This window comes from Aquarana catesbeiana, linkage group LG02 (assembly GCF_042186555.1).
Source record: "Aquarana catesbeiana isolate 2022-GZ linkage group LG02, ASM4218655v1, whole genome shotgun sequence".
Classification (NCBI taxonomy): Eukaryota; Metazoa; Chordata; class Amphibia; order Anura; family Ranidae; genus Aquarana; species Aquarana catesbeiana.
In genome coordinates this window covers 618,838,094-618,861,103 of record NC_133325.1, presented here as the reverse complement: position 1 = coordinate 618,861,103, position 23,010 = coordinate 618,838,094, and the positions used below count along the sequence as shown (strand labels likewise).

The 23,010-nt window shown below is 38.3% G+C and overlaps 1 protein-coding gene across 4 annotated transcripts in view; it reads right to left on the bottom strand.

The window, feature by feature from the left end:
- NLGN4X (neuroligin 4 X-linked) overlaps positions 1 to 23,010 on the bottom strand; it is a 662,825-nt gene that overhangs the window by 335,453 nt on the left and 304,362 nt on the right. For 3 of the 4 annotated variants that reach the window (XM_073616379.1, XM_073616381.1, XM_073616380.1), the window contains exon 3: positions 13,820 to 13,879. The exons of the other annotated variant lie outside the window; for it this stretch is intronic. In XM_073616379.1, the coding sequence (XP_073472480.1) occupies positions 13,820 to 13,879 (60 nt within the window). The remainder of the gene's footprint in view (positions 1 to 13,819; positions 13,880 to 23,010) is intronic. 4 annotated transcript variants of the gene reach the window in all.

Sequence of the window (23,010 nt, the reverse complement as noted above, 5' to 3'; positions counted from 1 at the left end):
CCCAATCACTCCAAACATCATACAATGTACATGCATATCAAAATGGTTTAATCTCTTGTTAGAACATATGTCATATGTAGTGGGGATACTTTACTTTCTCACAATTATTTTTGGAAATATCTTGGGCTCAAATATTCACAAGACAGAATGGGACTATGAAGTATTCTTACAAAGTTGTGTAAATTGAGCTGTTCGGAGAGGGGTGTCATCAATTTGAAGTTTTGACAGATGGCTACCAGAGTGACAATTTGAAGAACATCAGAGAATTACATTGGCTATTCTATAACAAGAAAAAACAGACCTGTCCAATGATATAGCAAAGACTTTGCCAAATATCACAGCAAAAACGACTTAAAGCAGGGTTTCTTAACCAGGGTTCCATGTAACCCTAGGTTTCCTCCAGAGGTTACCAGGGGAAAATAGTATCAAAAATGACACACATATATAAATACCCTTCTTCCACCAATAAAAAAGCTGTTGTATTTTTTATTGGTGGAAGAAGGGTATTTATATATGTGTGTAATTGTTGATACTATTTTAATTCAATACATGACATTTTTAAAGATATTTTGTATTTACTTAATTTAACAATATTGTAACCTACTCAAAAATAATATGGCTGGTAGAATCAGATTATGGCTTTGGACAACATGTTTAGGCTCAATTCACCAAGCTCACATACCAGAATAAATATCCTTATTTTCAAAAATGTGACAGTTATTTTCATTTGAGTCCAAATATATTTAAAATTTTCAATTGCATGGCTAAAAATAGGTGGGTGTTAAATCTATTTAAACTGAGTGATTTCACTGGATTTTATACAGTGCACGAGCCCATTGGCTGCAGTCATATCATAATTTTTTTTTTCTATATTTGCATTGACCTGTATCCATGTATTATCTAACATTATCTAACATTTGGTCATTAAAAATAAAGAATGTGAGCTTCATTTATGTTTCTTTTGTTGGTGTTGCTTTTTTATCTTAAAAAAAAAAAAAAAAAAAAATATATATATATATATATATATATATATATATATATATATATATATATATATATATATATTATATTGTATCAGCACTAATATCAAGTTCTGAGAAAGGAAATATTGTGTGATATTTAAAAACTTTAAAGTGTGCAAAGATGTAGAACTAGAAACACATTCACTTTTATACACAAAATTATACTATGTCAAAAGGCAATAAAGATAATCTACTTTCACAGCAGTTTTCTTTGCTGCCATAGTATTAACGCTACATATTACATTAGCACTAAAGTACAGCTTGAATAAATTACATTCTAATGCAACACTAAAATGAAAAGGGTTATGCCTGTGACATTTTGAATATGTAACTAACCTGGTTTACATAGGAAAGCATAATAGCTGTGCTTAAAACCTTGTAGATTAAACATATTGTAAAAACCTATTGAACATGCATTACATTGCAAATGCACTCAAATCATGATTTTTAAAACTGTTTCAATCAGCAAATATATTTTAAGGTGGTGCATTGTTGCACAGTTATAAATTAAAGTAGGTCTACTTTTAAAGCTGAGGAAAGCATTTTGGGATTTGCATAATCTTAAAGTATTAAAACTACTTAAAGATTCCCCATAGAAAAAGTTCTCTGCTGTTAAGGTAGTTTTGGGAAAATATATAGTATTTTGCATTAACTGCATAATAACTTGGTTTGTTATTTACAAATAAGTTAAAGTATTATTTTATACAAGGGAAATAATGTAGACATTTACAAAAATACAATGTAGAGTAATTACAAATGTTACTCCATTACTTCAGGGGCAAAAGAGCACATCCATGGTCTATTAGAACAAAAAACACAATGACAGACCAATGCACAATGCATTTCATATCGAGGATTAGAGAGAACAATCTTAATTTCTTGTGTCGCAAAAGGAAGAAGGACTCATCATTTTTAAGCCAACCATCTTTTTTTTAATAGTCCTGGATGAACAACTACAATTTAGAGAAAATGCAATCTTTAATTTATAACCTTTTAAGTTTGAACTTCCATGAAAAAACTATCAGTCCTTAGGTCCAATTTATTTGTCAACTTGAATCAAAGCAATAAAAACTATCATATATTGGAAGATTTTACTATCAAACTAGAGACCTAAAATGAAAAACAATCTTGCTTATTAGAGTAATATAGTGAGGAGATTGAACTTACATCTTAATAAGGCGGAAACTCCAGACAGGACAGACCATGATAAGGTATTTAGAATGTCCACCTGTTCTAATGGCACATCTGTTGGAGCTTGAATTGATGCATTGCTAGCTATAATAGGCTGTGAGTGGACCTACATGGCAGGGAGTAGAAGCAATATAGAGAGCAGGGTGTATTGCTAGATTAGTGAATATTTTTTTTTTATGCTAAGGTGATAGAAAAATATGACTATATGTATTCTTAAAATATCCCCCCCTTCCTATATATTTTCCCTAACCTGTTCGAAAAGGACTACTATAGTTGCCTATTTTTAATCTGCTCTAGTCTAGTCATGTGATTCTGCAGCTCCAGCTCCTCTGTGCCAGTAAGCAGCTGTAGCAGGGGAGAGGGAGGAGCACTCACTTACACAGAGCCACAGGACCGGAAGAGTGAATTAAAAATAGGTAAGTAAATACACTACATTCCCAAAAGTAATGGGACACCTGCCTTTACACGCAAATTAACTTTAATGGGATCCCAGTCTTAGTCCATAAGGTTCAGTATTGAGTTGGCCCACCCTTTGCAGCTTTAACAGCTATAACTTTTCTGGAAAGGCTGCTAACAAGGTTTAGGAGTGTGTCTATGGGAATGTTTGACCGTTCTTTCAGAAGCGCCTTGTGACCTCAGGCACTGATGTTGGACGAGAAGGCCTGGCTCACAGTCTCCGCTCTAATTCATCCCAAAGGTGTTCTATCGGGTTGAGGTCAGGACTCTGTGAAGACTAATCAAGTACCTCCACCCCAAACTCTCTCATCTATGTCTTTATGGTCTTTGCTTTGTGCATCCCAATACTTTTGGTAACATAGTATAGATCTTTTTTATACAGGTTAGACAGGATAGATAGCAGGATGGTGACAAGAGGTAAAGTTTTTAAGAATAAATACAGTTAGGCTTTTACTCCACTTTAATTTATTAGCAAGATTGCAATAAAGATAAAAGTAGAATCCACAGATTCAAAGTGCAACAACATTATCAACAACTGTTTTACCAATCAGTTAAAATGTTTGTAAACCCAACATTTCATATTCTTTATATGTGCCTGCTATACCATGTACTTGTACGAAAACGAATCCTGTTCTCTTTGTATTACTCCCTTTTTGTGAAATCCCTGGTGTTTCTGCCAACTGACCACTTTAAGCAGCAGAACACTGTCAGGACTGGGCTCAGCCCTTCCTTCTCTGAGCTGGCCACTCAGCTTTTGGCTAATTGCCAGCTCTTATCTCTCCACAGTTACTCAGCTGTTGATGATATCCTGCTCGTCAGTCCTGCCTACTTAAGCCGTCCAGTCTAGAGGAGCTCTGCCTTCGCCTTGGTCAAATCACAGAAACTATCCTGCTTGCTGTTCCACTACATTGATCCCTGAATTCTGGCTTGGCTGACTATCCGTTCCGGTTACTGAACTTTGGCTATGGTTTGACTACGTTTGTTCTTTTTACCTTTATTATTAAACAAGTGTGATTTAACTGTACTTCTATCTTAGCCTGATTTCATGGTTTCTGATAGTAGGCGAAGGCCATGAATTTATAAGATGCAGTCAATCCACTTGTTGGTAATATTTTTTCCAGATTGGATGAACTGGATCACCGCACCATGGCAGTTTGCCATGGTGTTACAAACGCTCCTGAGTCACACGGCTTACCTGGAATCTCCCACTGTGGCTGCTCCGGTACAACTTATGTTGCAGGTCGACCCTGCTGCTGTTCCAGTCTCTGTGCAGGCACCCACCTCGAGTATTACCTCTATAAGAGGTATGTCTAGTTTCGCTCCACATCCCCAGCGATTTGGGGGTGATCCAGTCCAATGCAGAGGGTTTCTCAACCAGGTTGAGATATACTTTGAGATGCTGCCCCAGGCATTTCGCATGGACAGAAGCAAAGTAGGTTTTGTGATATCTTTGCTTTCTGAGAGAGCCTTGGCCTGGGCAAACCCTCTATGGGAGACACAAAAACCTGTTGTCTTAAGCTACCCTGAGTTTGTGGCTTCGTTTAAAAGGATATTTGACATTCACCTTGAGATAATCCAATTCCAAGTTATTTCCTCACCTAAGTTTCCATTGGTTATTGGTTATCCTTGGTTACAGAGGCACAACCCCTCTTTTGATTATCTCCATGCTGAGGTTCTCTCCTGGTCACCATAATGCAGTGAGACGTGCTTCCAGAAGGTAGCCAAGGTCCTGTGCACCTCTTCACTCTCCTCCCTGCCAGAGGAGTGCCACAATTTTAGCGATGACTTTGACAAAGGTCAAGCCAGTAGTTTGCCTCCACACCGGCCATATGATTGTGCAATTGACTTTCAACCTGGTGCCATACCCCCTCATGGCTGGGTTTACCCTTTGTCAGTCTTGGAGGATAGGGTCATGGAGGAGTATGTTGCAGACGCACTTTCTCAAGGTTTCATCCGCAAATCCTCGTCTCCTGCTGGTGCTGGTTTCTTCTTTGTAAAGAAGAAGAGTGGTGAACTGAGACCTTGTATTGATTATAGGGGTCTCAATCGTTTCACGATTAACTTGAAATTAGAAATGGCCTCGGAGAACAGTATTAATGTAATAAAATGAATTAGAGGTTTACCATCATCCAGGTAAAGGGGTTGGGAGTCTAATTCCAAGCCAGATACTCACCAAGGAGCTAGGGGGCAATTGGACTATCTCAGTACAGTATAGTAAAAGTAAATTCACATATATGAACAATCAATTAAAAAAATTAAATACAAAACTTTATTAGTACAAGATATATAACAAAAATAGCAATAATGAATTAAAACATAGGTGACGGTCCATGTATTTATCACCAAGAGAATACTCCCCTAATGGAGAAAATCACAGTGGGATAGTTGGTCACAGACAGTATTTCTACTAGTTTCACAGACACAGCCACTTCATCAGGAAAATATCTGCAATTTAATTAACACATAATCAAAAATAATGCATTTGATCACATACAGCAAAAAACAATGCTTTAAGAAATATATGAATTCAAGTCATATACAACTATTATATAGGGACAGATGCAGGACCGCTTACCCAAATCCCAGTATGCACAGGGCACAGAGCGTCACCAGTAGGGGTCTCCCAAGGCGACCTGGGGAGACTATCCATTCGAAAATCTGGAGCCTGGATGAAATAAAGTATATGGAATGGGTAAGCCATGAACCAAAACATGTGAAGGTGAAGGGAAGAGCGAAAAAAGGAGGGGATGGAGGAAAATTTCTGAAAAATGGTGCCTATGATACCTGGATAGAGTGAATAAATGAAGGGTTCCATGTGAAAAGTGAACTCGCAGTGACTATAATGGTGAATGATGAAAAACAGTGGTGAACAACAGTGAAAAAGCAAATCACAACCTGGAATCACGTGGAAGGTTGTGAGAAATATTCATATAGTTCTTATAACAATGTTTTTTGCTGTATGTGATCAAATGCATTATTTTTGATTATGTGTTAATTAAATTGCAGATATTTTCCTGATAAGGCAGCTGAGTCCACGAAACTAGTAGAAATACTGTCTGTGACTAGCTATCCCACTGTGATTTTCCCCATCAGGGGAGTATTATCTTGGTGATAAATACAAGGACCACCACCTATATTTTAATTCACTATTGCTATTTTTGTGATATATCTTGTACTAATAAAGTTTTGTATTTCATTTTTTTACATGATTGTTCATATATGTGAATTTACTTTTACTATACTGTACCGAGATAGTTCAATTGCCCCTTAGCTCCTTGGTGAGTATCTGGCTGGGAACCAGACTCCCAACCCCTTTATCTATGTTTCACGATTAAAAATGCCTATCCGATTCCGTTAATTATGGAATTATTTGACCGCCTCACGGGAGCAACGGTTTTCACAAAGCATGATTTGAGAGGGGCATACAATCTTGTGAGGATTGTGGAGGGAGACGAGTGGAAAACTGAGTTTAATACCAGAACAGGCCATTATGAGTACCTTGTAATGCCTTTTGGCCTTTGTAACGCCACGGCAGTTTTCCAGGAATTTATTAACAATGTCCTCTGAGATTTGTTGCAGTTATATGTGGCAGTTTATCTCGAAGATATCCTCATATTTTCCAAGTCCCTGGAGAGCCACCACACAGATGTCTGTTGTGTGCTTCAGAAACTATGAGAGAACAATCTCTATTGTAAACTGGAGAAGTGCGAGTTCCATCGTGAACAGATTAAATTCCTGGTTTATGTCATTTCCACTGCTGGTTTTTCAATGGACCCAGAGAAACTTTCGGCAGCTCTACAGTGGCCCTGACCCATAGGTTTACGTCCTCTGCAGTGTTTCCTGGGCTTTGCCAACTATTATTGGAAGTTTATTCGTAACTTCTCGTCTCTGGTCAGGCCTCTGACTGATATGACCAGAAAGGACGGTAACCCACCGAGTTGGTCCCCGGAGTCTGTTAAGGCCTTTGAGAGTCTCAAGGCTGCCTTTGTTTCTGCTCTTGTGTTGGCACATCCTGATCCTACATTACCTTTTATCCTTGAGGTTGATGCTTCTGAGACTGGTGTTGGCCCCCTTCTCTCTCAATGTCCTACCTCTGAGAGTGCTATGCATCCTTGTGGCTACTTTTCCAAGAAATTGTCACCTGCGGAATGCAATTACGAGATTGGTGACAGAGAGCTGTTGCCGATCATTTTAACCCTGAAAGAATGGAGACATCTCCTCGAAGGTACCACTGTGCCAGTTCTCATTCTTACTGACCATAAGAATCTCACATTCATGTCTGAGGCTTGTCAAGTTTCACTTACATTGTCTCATTCTTACCCCGTACTAAGAATGTAAGGGCTGACGCCTTGTCATGACAATTTTCCTCCACTTCCAAGTCGGAGTCAGTTCTGGTTCCTGTGATTCCTCCTGATTGTATTCTAGCTATGGTTCGCACCAGTCTCACTTCTCCTTTGGGTGACAAAATTCTTGCTGCACAGGTCTATGCTGTTCCTGAGAAACCTTGTGACCGCTGCTTTGTCCCAGAGAGTCTCCGTACTGCCGTGCTCCAGACTTACTATTCTCCCAAGGCTGCTGGCCACCCTGGAAAGAATCAACTCTTTTGGGCAATTTCCCAATAATTCTGGTGGCCTAGTCTATGTGCTGATGTAACTGCCTTCATAGCTGCTTGTTCCGTGTGTGCTCAGAGCAAGACTCCATCTTCCAGTGGACCTCCTACAACCCATACCCAATGGAGAGAGGCCCTGGACCCACCTGTCTATGGATTTAATTGTGGAGTTACCCAACTCCCAGGACAACACAGTTATCCTTAAGGAACTGGCTTCCATTTTTGCTTGGGAGATCTTTCGCTTACATGGGCTACCCAAAGTGATTGTCTCGGACAAGGGTAGTCAGTTTGTATCCCGGTTCTGGCACAGATGGGAATTCAGCTTGCTTTCTCCTCTGCATATCACCCACAGTCTAATGGGGCCACAAAACAAGCCAATCAGTCCTTGGAGCAATTCCTACATTGCTATATTTCTGACCATCATAACAACTGGTCAGACCTATTACTGTGGGCAGAGTTTGCTCACAACAGTGCCTTGAATTCTGCTTCTCGATTGTCCCCATTTATGGCGAATTATGGTTTCCAACCTTCCATGTTGCATGACTCGTTTGAGGAGCATCCCTGTGGTCTTCATTCCACCTGGGCACAAGTCCAGGGGGCTTTGCGACATGCTAATGATAGGTACAGACTCCATGCTAACCCCAGACGCCTGCCTGTGCCTTCCTACCAGGTAGGGGATAGGGTCTGGCTGTCATCTCGCAACCTCCGACTTTGTGTTCCCTCACTGAAGTTTGCACCTCAGTTAATTGGGCCTTTCTGTATTCTTCACAGGATTAACCCAGTGGCTTACACGTTAGAACTTCCTTTTAATAGGGGGCGTGGTTTGGCTCCGTTCCATGATGGCCGCCTGAGAGAGACTCTCCTGCACTACGGAGCTAGGAACACACCTTTCCGGGACCATACGAGCCTCCACACCACCGCAATTATGGGGAAGAATTACCATAATCCTCCGGTCACCAGCAGCCTGAAAGACCCGCTATCACAGGCCACAAGAAACATCCCAGCGATGTTCAGAATGACCGCGGGAGACAGCCACATGGCCTCAGAGATGGAGTAGGCCTGCTCTCTCCCCTCACAGGCTCCAACACAACGGGATGGGGTAAGCTCAGCTATCCCTGCAAAAAAACCCACTATCCCTCACAGATCTGCAGGCAGTGGCATCAGATATTAAAGCCACACTCTCTGCTGCGATCACAGACCTAAAAAGTGACATTCAACCAATAGCAGCACGGATGGGGACAGTGGAACAGACTGCATCTTGCCATGCGGACGCCATCAGGCAAGTGCAACGGTCATCAGATTCAAACCTTTCACATATTCTTGAAATCCACAGACACCTGGAAGACCTTGATAACCGAGGCCGCCACCACAATATCAGAATAAGAGGGATTCCAGAGTCTGTGGAACAACAACTCAGAACAAACTGTAGTCGGCATGTTCAATGAACTATTGGAAAGACCTGCTGACGCCCCCATAGAAATAGAAAGAATACACAGGGTACTCAGACCAAGGGGCCATGAAACCGACCCACCAAGGGACATAATATGCTGCCTTGTCAATTTTCCACTAAAAGAAGCCATACTGAGAAAGGCAAGAGAACGCAACAGGGTTCTCCTTAATGGGTCAGAAATTAAACTTTTCCAAGACCTCTACCATTACTCTTCAACATAGGAGAGCTCTACGCCCCCTGCTGGATCAACTTCGCACAAGAGGAATCCCTTACAGATGGAAGTTTCCCTTCTGTTTGTCAGCCACATGGAGAGGACATACAGCTCAACTGCGAACACCCGATGACCTGCAATTATTCTGCGACACATTGAACATATCTTTAACTGATGTTCTGGAATGGTATCGTTCATTCTCTATTGAAAAACTTCCTTCTAATATGCATATTTCAAATGTATTTCATGTCTTATTAAAACCTTTGGTCTGCAACCACTTTACCACCTCGGTGCCACGTCCTCACCCTGTACAGGTTGAGAACCATGAGGAGTATGAAGTGCAGTCCAGGTTCAGTGGGCACATACAGTACCTGGTGTATTGGAAAGGGTATGGTCCGGAGGAACGCTCTTGGGTCTCATGCTCCTCCGTGATTTCCATAGACATTTTCCCCTAAAGCCTGGTGGTCCTCCGAGGGGGAGGGTCGTTGTGGGAGTACTGTTAGGGCTGGGGTCAGCCCTTCCTTCTCTGAGCTGAGCTCTCAGCTGTCGGCTAATTGCCAGCTCCTATCTCTCCACAGTTACTCAGCTGTTGATGATATCCTGCTCGTCAGTCCTGCCTACTTAAGCTGTCCAGTCCAGAGGAGCTCTGCCTTTTACCTTTATTTTTAAACAAGTGTGATTTAACTGTACTTCTGTCTTGGCCTGATTTCATGGTTTCTGACAAACACACTGTGGTGTGTTCTCTAGCTATGCTGGGAACTCAGTGTGCTCTCCTCCTATGATCATTTAAGCCTAAAACCGCTGCTCACCATAGCTGATCCTAGTGTGGATGTATACATGTGAAAGCCTCGGTCAATGCCACTCCCCAGACCATGCCCTCTGACATGTTTCGCCCCACCCACCAGGGCATAATTATAGGGGTCCTGGGTGCCAGTGGAGCTCTACACCTCAGCCTGGAGTGTAATCACCAAGTACTAATCATCTTCAATGATCAATATTATCACTGGGAAGTTCAGTGTGCTGCTGTTTCCCCTCCCACTAGCTCTTATGCAGTTGAGAACAGAGGGAATTTGATCACTTATATTAAAGGGAAAAAGGTAATTATAATGGTATATATATATATATATATATATATATATATATATATATATATATATATATATATATATATATATATATATATATATATATATATATATTGTTTATATTCAAATGTTTTGCCTTTTATTTCTGTTTTAAACTGAATGGTTGTTTTGCAAGGTGGGGGTTTATAATCACTTTAAGCAATGCATTATAACAACTGAGAGAAATCTGAAAGCTTGGAAGGGAAGGGAAGGGATGGGTATCTCACTGAGATGGACAGAAACTGAAAGTGAAAACTAGGACTGCTATTTCTGTAACCTATCATCTATTGTCATTTAACTACTTGTTATTTTTTTCATTCTTTTTTAATTTTGAGTGTGTGCGTTATTTCACTGGTAGTATGTCAAGAAACTTAAATGACATATGTAATCTGTTTTCTTGGGTTATTCCAAATTAATTTAAGCTGAACAGAGGTAGACAAGTCTAAGCCCCATAGCATTACCCTGGGCCTTAAAGTTCCATGATGAATTGAAATCAGGCAAGAGAACAAGTAAATGTAAATGTATGAATAAGCATTAAATCTGTGTCTAGTATATTTTCCTGCATATAGCCTTCTGGAGTCTTGGATATTCTATAGTTAATATTGCCATTGTATGGCTGTGTCTATGGATTCCTTATGAATGTCAATGCTGAAAGCATTGAAGAAACTAGTGGAAGGTGTCTAGATTAAAAACTGAAGCACTGAGCAGGTAGGGTGTGCTCCCTATGTGATTCTCAAGGTTTTAATTATGATTTTGGCTAGGGTATACCTTTAATTTTACAAGAAGAAGTTCCCTTCCCTACCTGTTAGTAGTGCACTTTGGAGAACACATACAACTCTTTAATTATTCTTGCAGTATCATCTGCAGAATCATTGCTTCTTTGGAGAAACAATACACAGACTGAACCATTATAGACAGAATAGGATTGTGACCATAAAAGGATAATGAAATGTATTGCTGCTTGGCTGCAACGTATTACATGAATAAAATATATTTTACATGAATGCTTTGCAATATGCATAAAGCCAAATAGCCAGGGTCTCAGGAGCGATGCATGACATTTGAATTGTTTTTCTATTTCTTACAGAATGTATCTTATATTTAAATTTTACCACTTCAACACAAATTATACCTTCTAAACCAAACAGGGCTGTACATGCAGAGTACAGTCCTTAAAAAGATTTGACCAAGCACAAATATGCACTGCATACAGGATACATAACAATCTTGAGCTGCATAATTTCTAGCAAAGGGGGGGGGGATTTACTAAAAGGTGCACACAGAATATGGTGCAGCTGTGAATAGTAACCAATCAATTTCTAACTTCATCTTGTTCAATTAAGCTTTGACAGTAAAACCCAGAAGCTGATTGGTTACTGTACACAGCTGCACCAGATTCTGTGTGCACCAGTTTTAGTAAATCTCCCCCAAAGTGCTGATAACAGAGTTGTCATTAAGGGCTACCTGTGAGTGTATCTCTATGTGCAATGTGATGGCTTTAAGACACAAAAGGTTGATTTACAAAGGGCAAATGGACTGTTCATTTTACAAGTGAAGTTGCACTTTCCAAGATAATTTTTCTCAGAGTTTAGCGAATGAGGTGAAGCTCTGCAGACTTTCATCATTCAACCATGTGCAAGCAAATCGCTGTTTTTTATTTTTTTTTTCCTTTTAGAAGTGCAATTACACTAAAATCTAGGGAATATTTCATTGCAAAGGACAACTTCTCTTGCAAAGTGAAGAGCCTATTTGCTTTTAGAAAACCAACCCCTAAACCAGTGGTATAATCTGATCATTTTGGTTGGAGTGGGGAAAAAATGTCATATCTATGGGCAGGTTTGGGCAGCCTTGATGATGAGACAAGTTGGTCCAATCACAGTTGTGTGCACCCCCCTGTGACATAACATATCCTGGAAAGGTAGGACTATTCAAGCTTCCCTACTTTTGTCTAAAGCTGGGACAAAAGACATCTGAAGCTGGTAAGATCATGCCCACACCTCCAACTGTCCTTGATGGTTCTTTTTTTGTGGACAGCTTCAATGAGCCACCCCATTTTGATAATTTCTTGTCAATGAAAGTGTCAATGGCAATTATATTGTTCTTGTTTGCAAAGATGTAACATTATATATTTTTTTAATGGGAAAGCATAAACATGTATATATATGGTTTTAGTTTACTGATATTGTAACAGGTTTATGTTATACAGCAGTTTTTAGATAAAGTCTGTAAATGAGCTTTGCCATTTTAACAAGAAAATGTAAAACACTTGACTTATTGCTCGCTTTCAGGGATTTCTTGACCCCCAACCCCCATTATTCAACTGCTCGTATAAAATCAAATCTGAGAATGCTTGAGTACTTAGAGCAGTTTGGCCTTCTTTGCTGCACTCTAAGTTCATCTTACGAACCCATTTAAAAAAATCTGAGTTAAATCAGGCTGAAAAAGGTGGAGCAACTCCATATAATTCAGAAGCAAGGTAACTGATGCTTTAGCGTAGAAGTGAATTCTGTCTGTGCAATGTGAATCAACATGTCTGCTTATAGTCTCCACTGTGAAAGTATGTGACAGGGTGACAACCCAAGCAAACAATTGGGAGACAGGGACATAAGTATGTCACCGTTTAACAGAAGGTGCCTAAACAAAGACTTTGTTGTCAGAATTATCAAGTATAATTTAAAGAAAACTGCAGATTTAAAAATGTTAAAAAAAAATGTAAATTGCTTTACCATAATAATACTTATTTGAGATTTTTGTGATTGGTTTTACAAATACATTATATGGCATTGATTCCGCATCTGATTGTTTGCTATTTTTTGCTATTATTTACTGAAACACAGCATGTTCTACTTTCAATTTTCTATTAAGAACACAAGGATTGGTTTATTAAATTTGCTTTGAATCCTAAATCCAGTTAGGGTGTGACATCACTGCCTTGCCTCCCCAGCTTGTCCAATCAGAGAGTGCTTTGCATTTATTTAAAAAATGCAGAGAGCTGCTGATCTCCTGTGTTCAGTAGTCAGAAGTGCACCTACTCAGCACAAGGCCTAGAATCAAGTGGACATCACTGATGTAGTAGTGTCAACTTCAGTGATTTCAAGGTTTCTAGGGGGAACAGCCTTTATAGTACTGTATATCTATAGTTACATTGGTCCAAGCTGGACCAATGTAACTACTGTATGTATAAAATATCCATACCTAGCATTGTTATTTAACACAATGCATTGTGTTAGTAATCACTTCAATTATCCAATCTTGTAAAAAAGCATTTTATTGTGTAAAGATTGTCAATTCCTTAATAAATAGTAAATATCAGGCCAACAATGGTGCAGTCCAGCGATGGTACTAGTTAGGTTGGTATGTGACCATTCTCTGAAGTTAATGAAACTTATTTCTTCAGAAATGAAGGTAGGTGAGTCTGTTTCTATAAAAAAAAAGCATGCTATTATTGATCAAGTCTTCACAGCTAGTAGAACAAACCCAAAATATTTATAGTTTATAGAGCTCAATTTTGCCATATATGACCCATGACAGATAGCACAATTTTTCAAATCATGCATTTCAAAAGAAAAAAAATAAGTAAATGCAATTACAGATTTCAAATTGAATATAAAATAATTATTTTCAAATAAAAGGGAAAATATTTCTCATCAAAGAAAAAATAAGTAAAAATCAAGAAAATTAGGGGACAGGAGAAAAAACTCTAAGATTAAAAAAAAAAAAACATGCATCACATTGAGTGTGAATATAAAAAAATACCTTCATCTTCACCACGATCATTATTGGCTATATCATCAGCTTGTTTCTTTGTGTTGGCTCCTAAAGGTTATAGTTGAAAGAGTAAAAAAAGGGAAAAAAAGATAATTCAAATACAGTACTTGGTTTAAAAAGAATGGAAAAAAGTGCTTAAAAAAATTTCGGGATACAAAATGTAACAACATGTTACATTTTATGTAAAATTATTAAAATAAATAATAAATAAAAACGATTGATGTGAAAAATGTATTTTAATTACCAAGAAGAAAAAGTGAAATGATAATTTGCTATTTAGTAGCTTCATATAAATGTTCTGTTATAAAAAAAATAAAATAAAGTATCAAAAATGACAGAATTGTTTAAGAAAATATAGATTTTTTTATGAACAAAAGAAAAATGTTCACAAGAGAAGATGGATCAAGGCACACTGCAAAAGTTGTCAAAAAAAGATTCAGACACTTTAGCAAGAAGAGGAAAAGTATAGTCAAACTAAAATTGTTCTGTACATATGCTATTAGCAAAGAGTAACGCGTTCACCACTCATAAATGAAGAAGCAATAAGTGAATTTAAAAGAGGAAGTTACAATTATTATTAAAAATGCTGTTTTGTTTTTAAACATGTACAGAAAGCCAACACATTATAGGGTTCTGAATACTTTTTTTTTTAGCAGAGCTTTATCTTTTGTATTTAGGCATTGCCCCTCATTTACAAGTGGTGCATTAAAAATCTTTGTTAAATCCATTTGTAGACTAAGAGAAAACTGCAGTTTCTGTGTTCTGAAGTGAGCAGCCTAGTTGAATTGAGCTCATAGTTTTTTTTTTTCTTTATCTAAATAAAATAGTTCTCTATTATTGTTAATGTATGCATTTTAACATGCAGTTCTTTATTATTTATGGAATGTTTTACTCTTTATTTAATAAAATGACAATATAAGAATCAGAAAGACAAACTAACCTATTATTTAAAAATGATTTGTCAGTAACACAGCAACAATTGGAAATTTACAGCATTTACATGTTTTCTCTGTCAGTGCATAGTTTATTTATACACTGTATTGGAAAGTTGAGTTATCTCGGTGATGCCACTCGGTGATGTAAATGAATGACCCCCCTGACGCCTCGTGACATCAGAGGAAGGCGGTGTCACCTGTTTACGTCATTGAGTGGCCTCACCCTTAGCTATATAAGAGCTGTCACCAAGAAGGAGTGTCACTCGATTGGAGTCTCCCATGGAGGCGAAGCTGTTGAGTTTTTTTTTTCTTATTTTCATTTCTTCGGACGGCATGATAGAAGATGAATGGACATCGCAGGACATTTTTATTTTTTTATCTTTTAATAAAGGACTTGCCCCTAAGTGTCTCCTGTCTTTTTTACTATTGTTGACACTTTTTTGTGAAATGGTAGGGGTACAATGTACCCCTTACCAATTCACATGGGGGGAGGCCGGGATCTGGGGGTCCCGTTGTTAAAGGGGGCTTCCAGATTCTGATAAGCCCCCTGCCCACATACCCCCACAACCTTCGGGCAAGGATTGTGGGGATGAGGCCCTTGCCCCCCATCAACATGGGAACAAGGTGCTTTAGGGGGCTACTCCAAAGCACCCTCCCCATGGTGAGGGCATGTGGCCTGGTACAGTTCAGGAGGGGGGGTTCTCTCATCCCCCCTCTTTTCCTGCAGCCTGCCAGGTTGCGTGCTCGGATAAGTGCCTGGTATGGATTTTGGGGGGACCCCTTTGCCATTTTTTTAAAATTTTGGCGCAGGGTTCCCTTTAAATTCCATACCAGACCTGCAGGGTCTGGTATGGATTTTGGGGGGTTCCCTATGCCATTTTTTTAATTTGGCACAGGGTTCCCCTTCATTTCTATACCAGACCTGAAGTGCCTAGCATGGATTTTGGGGGGACCCCCACGCAAATTTTCCTTTAATTTTTGGTTTGGGGTTCCCCTTAATATTCATACCAGACCCAAAGGGCCTGGTAATGGACTGGGGGGAACCCATGCCGTTTTTTTCAATGAGTTTTAGCTATATTGCTGAGACCCGCCAATTCATTACAGCCGTGATCAGTTTTAAATTACTTTTTTCCTTCAGAAATGTCATTTTGCTGTGGTACTGTTCTAAACACAGGAAAACTTTGCCACTTTACAGGCATACTATAGAAACCCCCAGGCACGGTATTTAAAGAAATCTTTAATTTTTATTGTTTCACTTTAAGCTGGACCTGGGTTCCCAAACACTTTTTATGACAATAACTTGCATACAAGCCTTTAAAATGAGCACTTTTGATTTTTCATGTTAGTGTCCCATAGACTTTAATAGTGTTCCTCAGCTTTCGAATTTGCCACAAACACCGCATTTTGTTATGTGTTCGCCGAACAATCGAACAACCAAAGTTCAGCCCTAACTAATGCTAAACAACTGATTTTACACTGATGATTACTTGTTAGGGGTCAAGCATTAGGTGAGTGGTTAAACATTTTTATTCTGGATCTCTTTGCAACATTGTGAAGCAGAGCATTTTGAAACTTTGAGAAGAGTTCAAGGATGATATTCTTACGTGTTAACTTTAAGGAGCTTTAATACTATTTGTTCATCCTAAGAAGACCGGTGCTGGTCTAAAGACACACTAATGCCCTGTACACATGGTCGGATTTTCCAATGGAAAAAGTGCGATCAGATTGTGTTGTCGGAAATTCCGATCGTGTGTGGGCTCCATCAGACTTTTTCTGTCAGAATTTCTGACACACAAAGTTTGAGAGCAGGCTATAAAATTTTCCGCTAACTAAATCCAATCGGTTAAATTCCGATCGTGTGTAACAAATTTCGACACACAAAGTGCCACGCATGCTCAGAATAAATTAAAAGACGAAAGCTATTGGCTACTGCCCCGTTTATAGTCCCAACATATGTGTTTTACGTCACCACGTTCATAAAGATCAGATTTTCCGACAACTTTGTGCGTCCGTGTGTATGCAAGACAAGTTTGAGCCAACATCCGTCAGAAAAAAATCCATGGATTTTGTTGTCAGAATGTCCGATCAATGTCCGATCGTGTGTACAGGGCATAAGTGTAAACCTCCCAACTTTCTGAGATGGGAATGAAGGTCACCTATTAGCAAAAGTATGTAGGCATAGGAAACATCCCCTGCCTCACCCCCCTTAAGGTTTTAGGAGAATTGTACAAAAAAATATTGGCTAAACCCACAAGTGCTTCTTTACCACTTCTATTCCTTTATATTGGCTTTTGGAACTTACAAATGCAGCAATTTAGAAATTGGATGAAAGGTTTGGCACTGGAAAACACTTTTTGATAGATAAGTAGTGCATTCTATATACAACCATATAGCTCAAACCAAAATGAGGGACAAATGAGGAGGAAAGAGGGACAGAGGGACTTTGTTCTGAATGAGGATCAGTCCCTTAAAATCAGGGACAGTTAGGAGCTATGTAAAATTGAGTAAGAAGGTGAAGTGATCCTGTTCCACCTTAGACTGCTACAACTGTACTTGCCAGTGTTAGCATCTGAAAAAAGTATTCTGTTTTGGATCAGTGGGTTCTGCGACATTGCAATTTTGTTTCAGATGTGACAGATTTTCTCTCAATATTTAATATTTTAATTAAAAAAAAAAACAGTAATGGTTTTGAATCAATATTATTTCATTTTGTTTAATACATTTTTCAACTGTTTTATATTTGCCCCTACAATAAATTTTTATAATGTTGATTTTACAACTGAACATTTGGCATGTGACAAAGAGTTCACATTAAAGTAGACTACATTAAAGAACTATAGCCTCTCAGTAAAAAAACATATATACAGCATATGTACCACAGCACCTAATTATAAGTACATGTGCATGTAAACTGTTGTCATATATTCTGTGTAAAGCTTCACAAACACCTGTTGAGTCTGCTAGTAAAATCTACCTAATATAGATTCCTATGATGGTGTGCCAACAATCCAGCTCTACTCCTGAACTTAAAGCAGAGTTGATGTAGGCTGATATAGGCTGTGCCTGCATGTAATACACTGGGATGAAAAAAATGTTGCAGGGGCATTGCTATTAGAATAATTTGACTGTAAGCTTCAGTGTCTGGGAGAGGGAGCAGGTGAGACACAATTGAAGAATAAGTTGGCTCAATCTGAAAACATAAAGGAGGCTTTTTGTTTACATTATGAGGCTCATGTACCAGATAGTAATTGGATTAAGAACTTGTTTGGAACATCATACAACAGCCTTTAGCTATACTTTAATGGCACCTTGAGCTTTTGCAAAAAAGCAGATACGAAAATAAAGAAAACATAGTCAAAGAGGCCTACATTTTCCATATCTACCTGCTGAAAAAGTATTTCTTTATTTATTGTTACCCTGAAAATATGTGAAAAATATATGCAAATTCCTTTTAAAGTAAAAGTAGTTTTTGCAAACAAATCCCTGCAAAAATATATTTCACTTTCAGATACCCCTACATTTCCAAAAATGAATAAGGTTGTTTTATAACTAAACTGGAAAAAAAATTAAAACATGTGTATTGAACTGCAAATGGCCAGTAGACATAAATGTGGTTACTGAGTTGCTCTTAAAGAAACCCTTTCACAAACAATAAAAATTGCAGGTAAACCAAGTGAAAATGTGGTATTTTAATTGCTTACTTGCAGCATTTTTTCTTTTTTTCCAAGAACTTTATAAAGTTTTCAAAAATAAAAAAGGTGTTTACCATATAATCTCAACAGTTCATTTAAGAGGATGTCAAATGGGGCTTATACCCCTGCATGAAAAGGCAGTACAGTAAGTGAATAAACCAATGTACAAAGAACATAGTAACCTAAAAAACAATAACAAACCCCCCCCCCCATATTTCTTCACTATTATTATCACCGTTTATGTTAGATGTAGCATTTTTCCAACCCGGGGTGTCTTTGGTTGGATGTAATATTTACCGGCTAGCAAAACTAGCGCAATATATTTTCTTGTAGCTCTAATTAAATTGGTGAAGTTGAGAGGGGGAATACCGTTACCTGTAGTGAAACTGGAAGAGCTTAAGTAGAGTTTGAATGGTGGTATGGGAACCTATAATATCTGATGTTATAATAAAGAAGATAGGCAGATGAATACATTAACCTTAATCTGCTTACCCACTACCTTCAACATAGGCATTTTTCCTTCTGTAAATAATTTTTTACTCACTTGCAATTGTCCTCTGAGTTTACTAAAACATTTGGGCACACCATAAAGTATCAATTGTCTAGCATGTTCTTTTTCTCTCTTTACACATTGTGACCATCTCCTCTTTTGGGAGTATTTAATTACTTTATGTGCTGGTCCAGCTCGTTACCCCCCCCCCCTTCAACTCCCTACCTAAATTTCTATATTGCTACGAGGAGGAGGAGCAAAGGAAAATACTATAGAATGTCACTTGAGTTTCAGTTTTGAGTGTGCTGGGGCTGCTGATATTTTATCTAAGATGGCAATGACTATCCGCAGTCTAAAGCCTAGTACACACAGACTGCATGTTGGGCGGCATTGGCCGGTTCAAAAGAAAGTGGTCGGCATTCGGCCTGTGTGTACTGCAGCTGGTCTGACAGAAGCAGGCCGAACATCGATGGGGCATGTCCAAAAAACGTCTGCTGATCAGCTCCCGAGTGTTCTGGCAGGGGGGTCTTCCCACTGTCAGAACACATTAGCACAGCTGGGAGGTCACTGTACTAACATCTGATTCTCCTGAGCTCTCAAGTTTTTTTTTTCATTCAGCCCTGCTGGGTTGAATGAAAAAAAAAAAAACCTACTAGTGTGTACCAGGCTTAAGGGATTTTAGATGTCTACACAAGGGAGGCCACAGGGTCCTATTAAAGTGTAGCATCATTCACCGCTGTCCATAACAGGAAAGCATTTTACAAGGAAATAAATAAAATATTTATCTCTGTTTACATTATGAAGTATGTTATGAGGCGCATTAAGAGGATTGCTACATAATGTTACAGTTTTGGTGTCATTATACAAATAAGAATAACGCTTACAAACTAAATAAATTGTCATCATCATCATACAACAGAACTATCTAGCAAACTGGCAAATTCTGGCTTATTTTTTATTGTTAACTCTGATGTCAAATATAAGCCAGTGAAGCTAAATCTGGTCAAGCCCAGTGCAAGTTTTTTTACTAGTTTAAAAAAATTAGACTTTGTGACTTTGATGACCCTTCACTTTCTGTCACAGTGAAAACATGACAATAAATATAGGGGGCAAGGGTCACCAGGACAGGAAGGCTAGGACACAGATGAAAATCTTACAAAGTTCTAGTATGTTCCTATTGTACTAAACTAAAAATATGCTGCTTTCACTATCACCTAAGGTGATTTTACTTTCCATTACTTTTTCCATCTTTCCAAAAACATTTCTACCTGGGAACTCTCAACTAGGGATACCTCTGCCATCACTCAAAGACATCAAGATCATTGTGTAGTCCAGTACAGTGTTTTAGTTATGCTTTAACAGATGTACGCTGCTATTTGCCATGTACATCACCAACAAAATTTACTTCATACTGTTAATAGGTACATCATTTTCAATTTTTTAGTAAACTTGTTTGTTGTGGTCCTGCCACACATATAACTTCAGCTTTTAAACAGAGATTGCAGAACTTTTGTCTATGTATGGCATGATACCAAAGCACAAATCATCCTTAACTAATTATTTCTACATTACATATGGTCATCTTGACCTCTGGATTATATTGTCATACTTCATCAATCTTATAGTTACACAAGAGGTTTCATCCAAAGGGAATTTTTGTTATGATTGCTCTTTCCCAGAAAAGGGCCAATGTACAGCCAAACTAGTCCAGACATCACTTGGCAGCACATTTCACAACATTGCTTAATACTGAAGAAGTTGAGAACATATTTATAAGGGAGAACTCCGGACTTCTGAGAACATGTTACTATAGTTTAATATAGGGAGAACTCCGGACTCCAGATATTCTGTATCTTAACAAGTGTAAACCTACCTACTTATAGTAGAGAGCAGTCAATGATACAGGATTAATTTCGCTAAAGTACAGACCATCACTCAATAGACCCAGCCCAGATGCTTGAAAGCTGCCCTGCACTTATTGGGCTTTGCAATTTCCTATAGAAGGCTCATTAAAACTTTTCGCACTACTGCCATGCTCTTACTAAACAGGGGGATAATCATGTTCTTTAGCATCCAGAGGGAGTCTCTGCCTTCCACAAGCTCAAATCAGGTTTTATGTCAGCACGTGTTATGAACCACTCTGCCCCTTGCCTGCCATTCATTGTGGAGGTTGGTGCTTCTGATTTTGGTATTAGTGCAGTCCTCTCTCAACATTCCCCCTCCTCTCATCAGCTGCACCTTGTGCCTACTTCTCCAGAAGCTTTTCAGGTGCAGAACTCAATTATTACAGTGGAACCTACAAACTTTTACTTGTAAAGTGAGCTTTGGAGGAGTGGTACCATTTATTGTAGTGGACACGCCAGCCATTTGTGGTTTATACTAATCCCATTCTTTTAAGGAAGTGTCTTCTTTCTACTGTGTGCATTGCTCTCTTCTACATTCCCAAAGGTTTGCAAAGTCTTACAGCTCATTTTTTAGAAAGCTACTTGTCAGCACGCTATAGTGAAAGGCCCCTTCTCTCTATGTGGTCACTTTGCAAATGTCTGATGCACCCTCTGCTGAGTCAGGGAAAATCAACAAACCTCATGCTTCCTGCTGATTGGAATGCTCTGTCTCCTCAGCAGTAGGTTTATTGGACCTATGTGGAGGCACCATTGCTTATAGAGAGCTCACACTCCTTAAAGAGAGGCAGACTGGCAGGGTTCAGGATTTTCTATGCATACTGTTGTTTTTTAAGGAAAATGAATTGTAAGAATTTGATGTAATGGTCACAGTGCTGTAAAATTCCCCATACAGTTTATTTTTTTTTTCAATGCCTAAAACACATTTTGTTCTCAGCTTCCTAAACTAAAAATGAAACATATTTGCCAGCCACCTGTAGTTTTCTCAATTCAATTTAATAGCTGAGGGTATTTTGCAATTGAAAAATGTACTGATGCAAATTCCTTTGAAAACAATGCAGTCATCCACAACTAATTGAAATAGAACTGTTATCTCATATCCCCTTCTGTGTGACTGCTTTACATATTAAACAGGGACTGAAGTTGTTTGTCTTTTTTTAACTTTGTAAGATGTCATTTTAGACATTGCTCAATGCACTTTCAACTGTTAAAATACTGTTTGCCAAACTAACAATTAGGAAATTGTAAAAACGGTCTATTTCACAGCTCTGCCTGTGTGCATTGCTTTCTGAAAAAAATATACTATATTTTCAAATCTCCAGATTTTCCTGAGCCGCTAAATATACCATACTAAGCTCAGTCATTCAAATTTATGCCAAGTTGAAATCTTCTGCACTACAAATAAAGCCAAGCTCTTAAGCCAACTTGTACCAAGTGAAATATGCAAATAGCACAGATACAACGCCAACTTAAATGATTAAGGGTTTGGGTTTTTAACAACATTTTGTTGAGAGTAGTTAAGAGGATTTCTTCAACTTCATCCCCATAAACTTATTATTTTGCCAGCAGATCAAATGGATTGCTCAAGTGAAATATGAATCAGCTTGAATATGCTGCAAGTTTAGGTTTCTAGCATGTGTAAACTTCTAAGATGCAAATATATTGATATTATAATAAATAAATTTACAGTGTAACATGCAGTTTCCAGTTACCCTTTAAAACCATGTGAAGCAGGGTCTCATGTTTTCACAGATACAGAAAGAAGGAAGGCCAAGAGAATTTTTGAATCAGGGCCTAGTCTAGGCCTTCAAGAGAATATATGTAGATTCAACAACAGGGGTTATTCTGCCAAGTTTTTAGTTAGGTAATCAGGGTCAAGGACCTTTCTTTTTTTTTGCTTCTGGGTCCTTTGGATTTAAAATTGTCCCCTTACTCATCCTAATTAATCCACTGTTGTAATTGGATGCCACTTTTTCAGGCGTTAATTACATATCTCATAATATACTATATGATAAAAAAATAAATACATGTTGCAGGCCCACAAATTTCAGTGAATATTCACTTTACCTAGTAAATGTTTACTGAGCTTGGTAAATAAAATTATGCTGTGTTTATTTCAATTAATAAGGTTATTTCTCTTGCATGAGACAGGGTACATCAA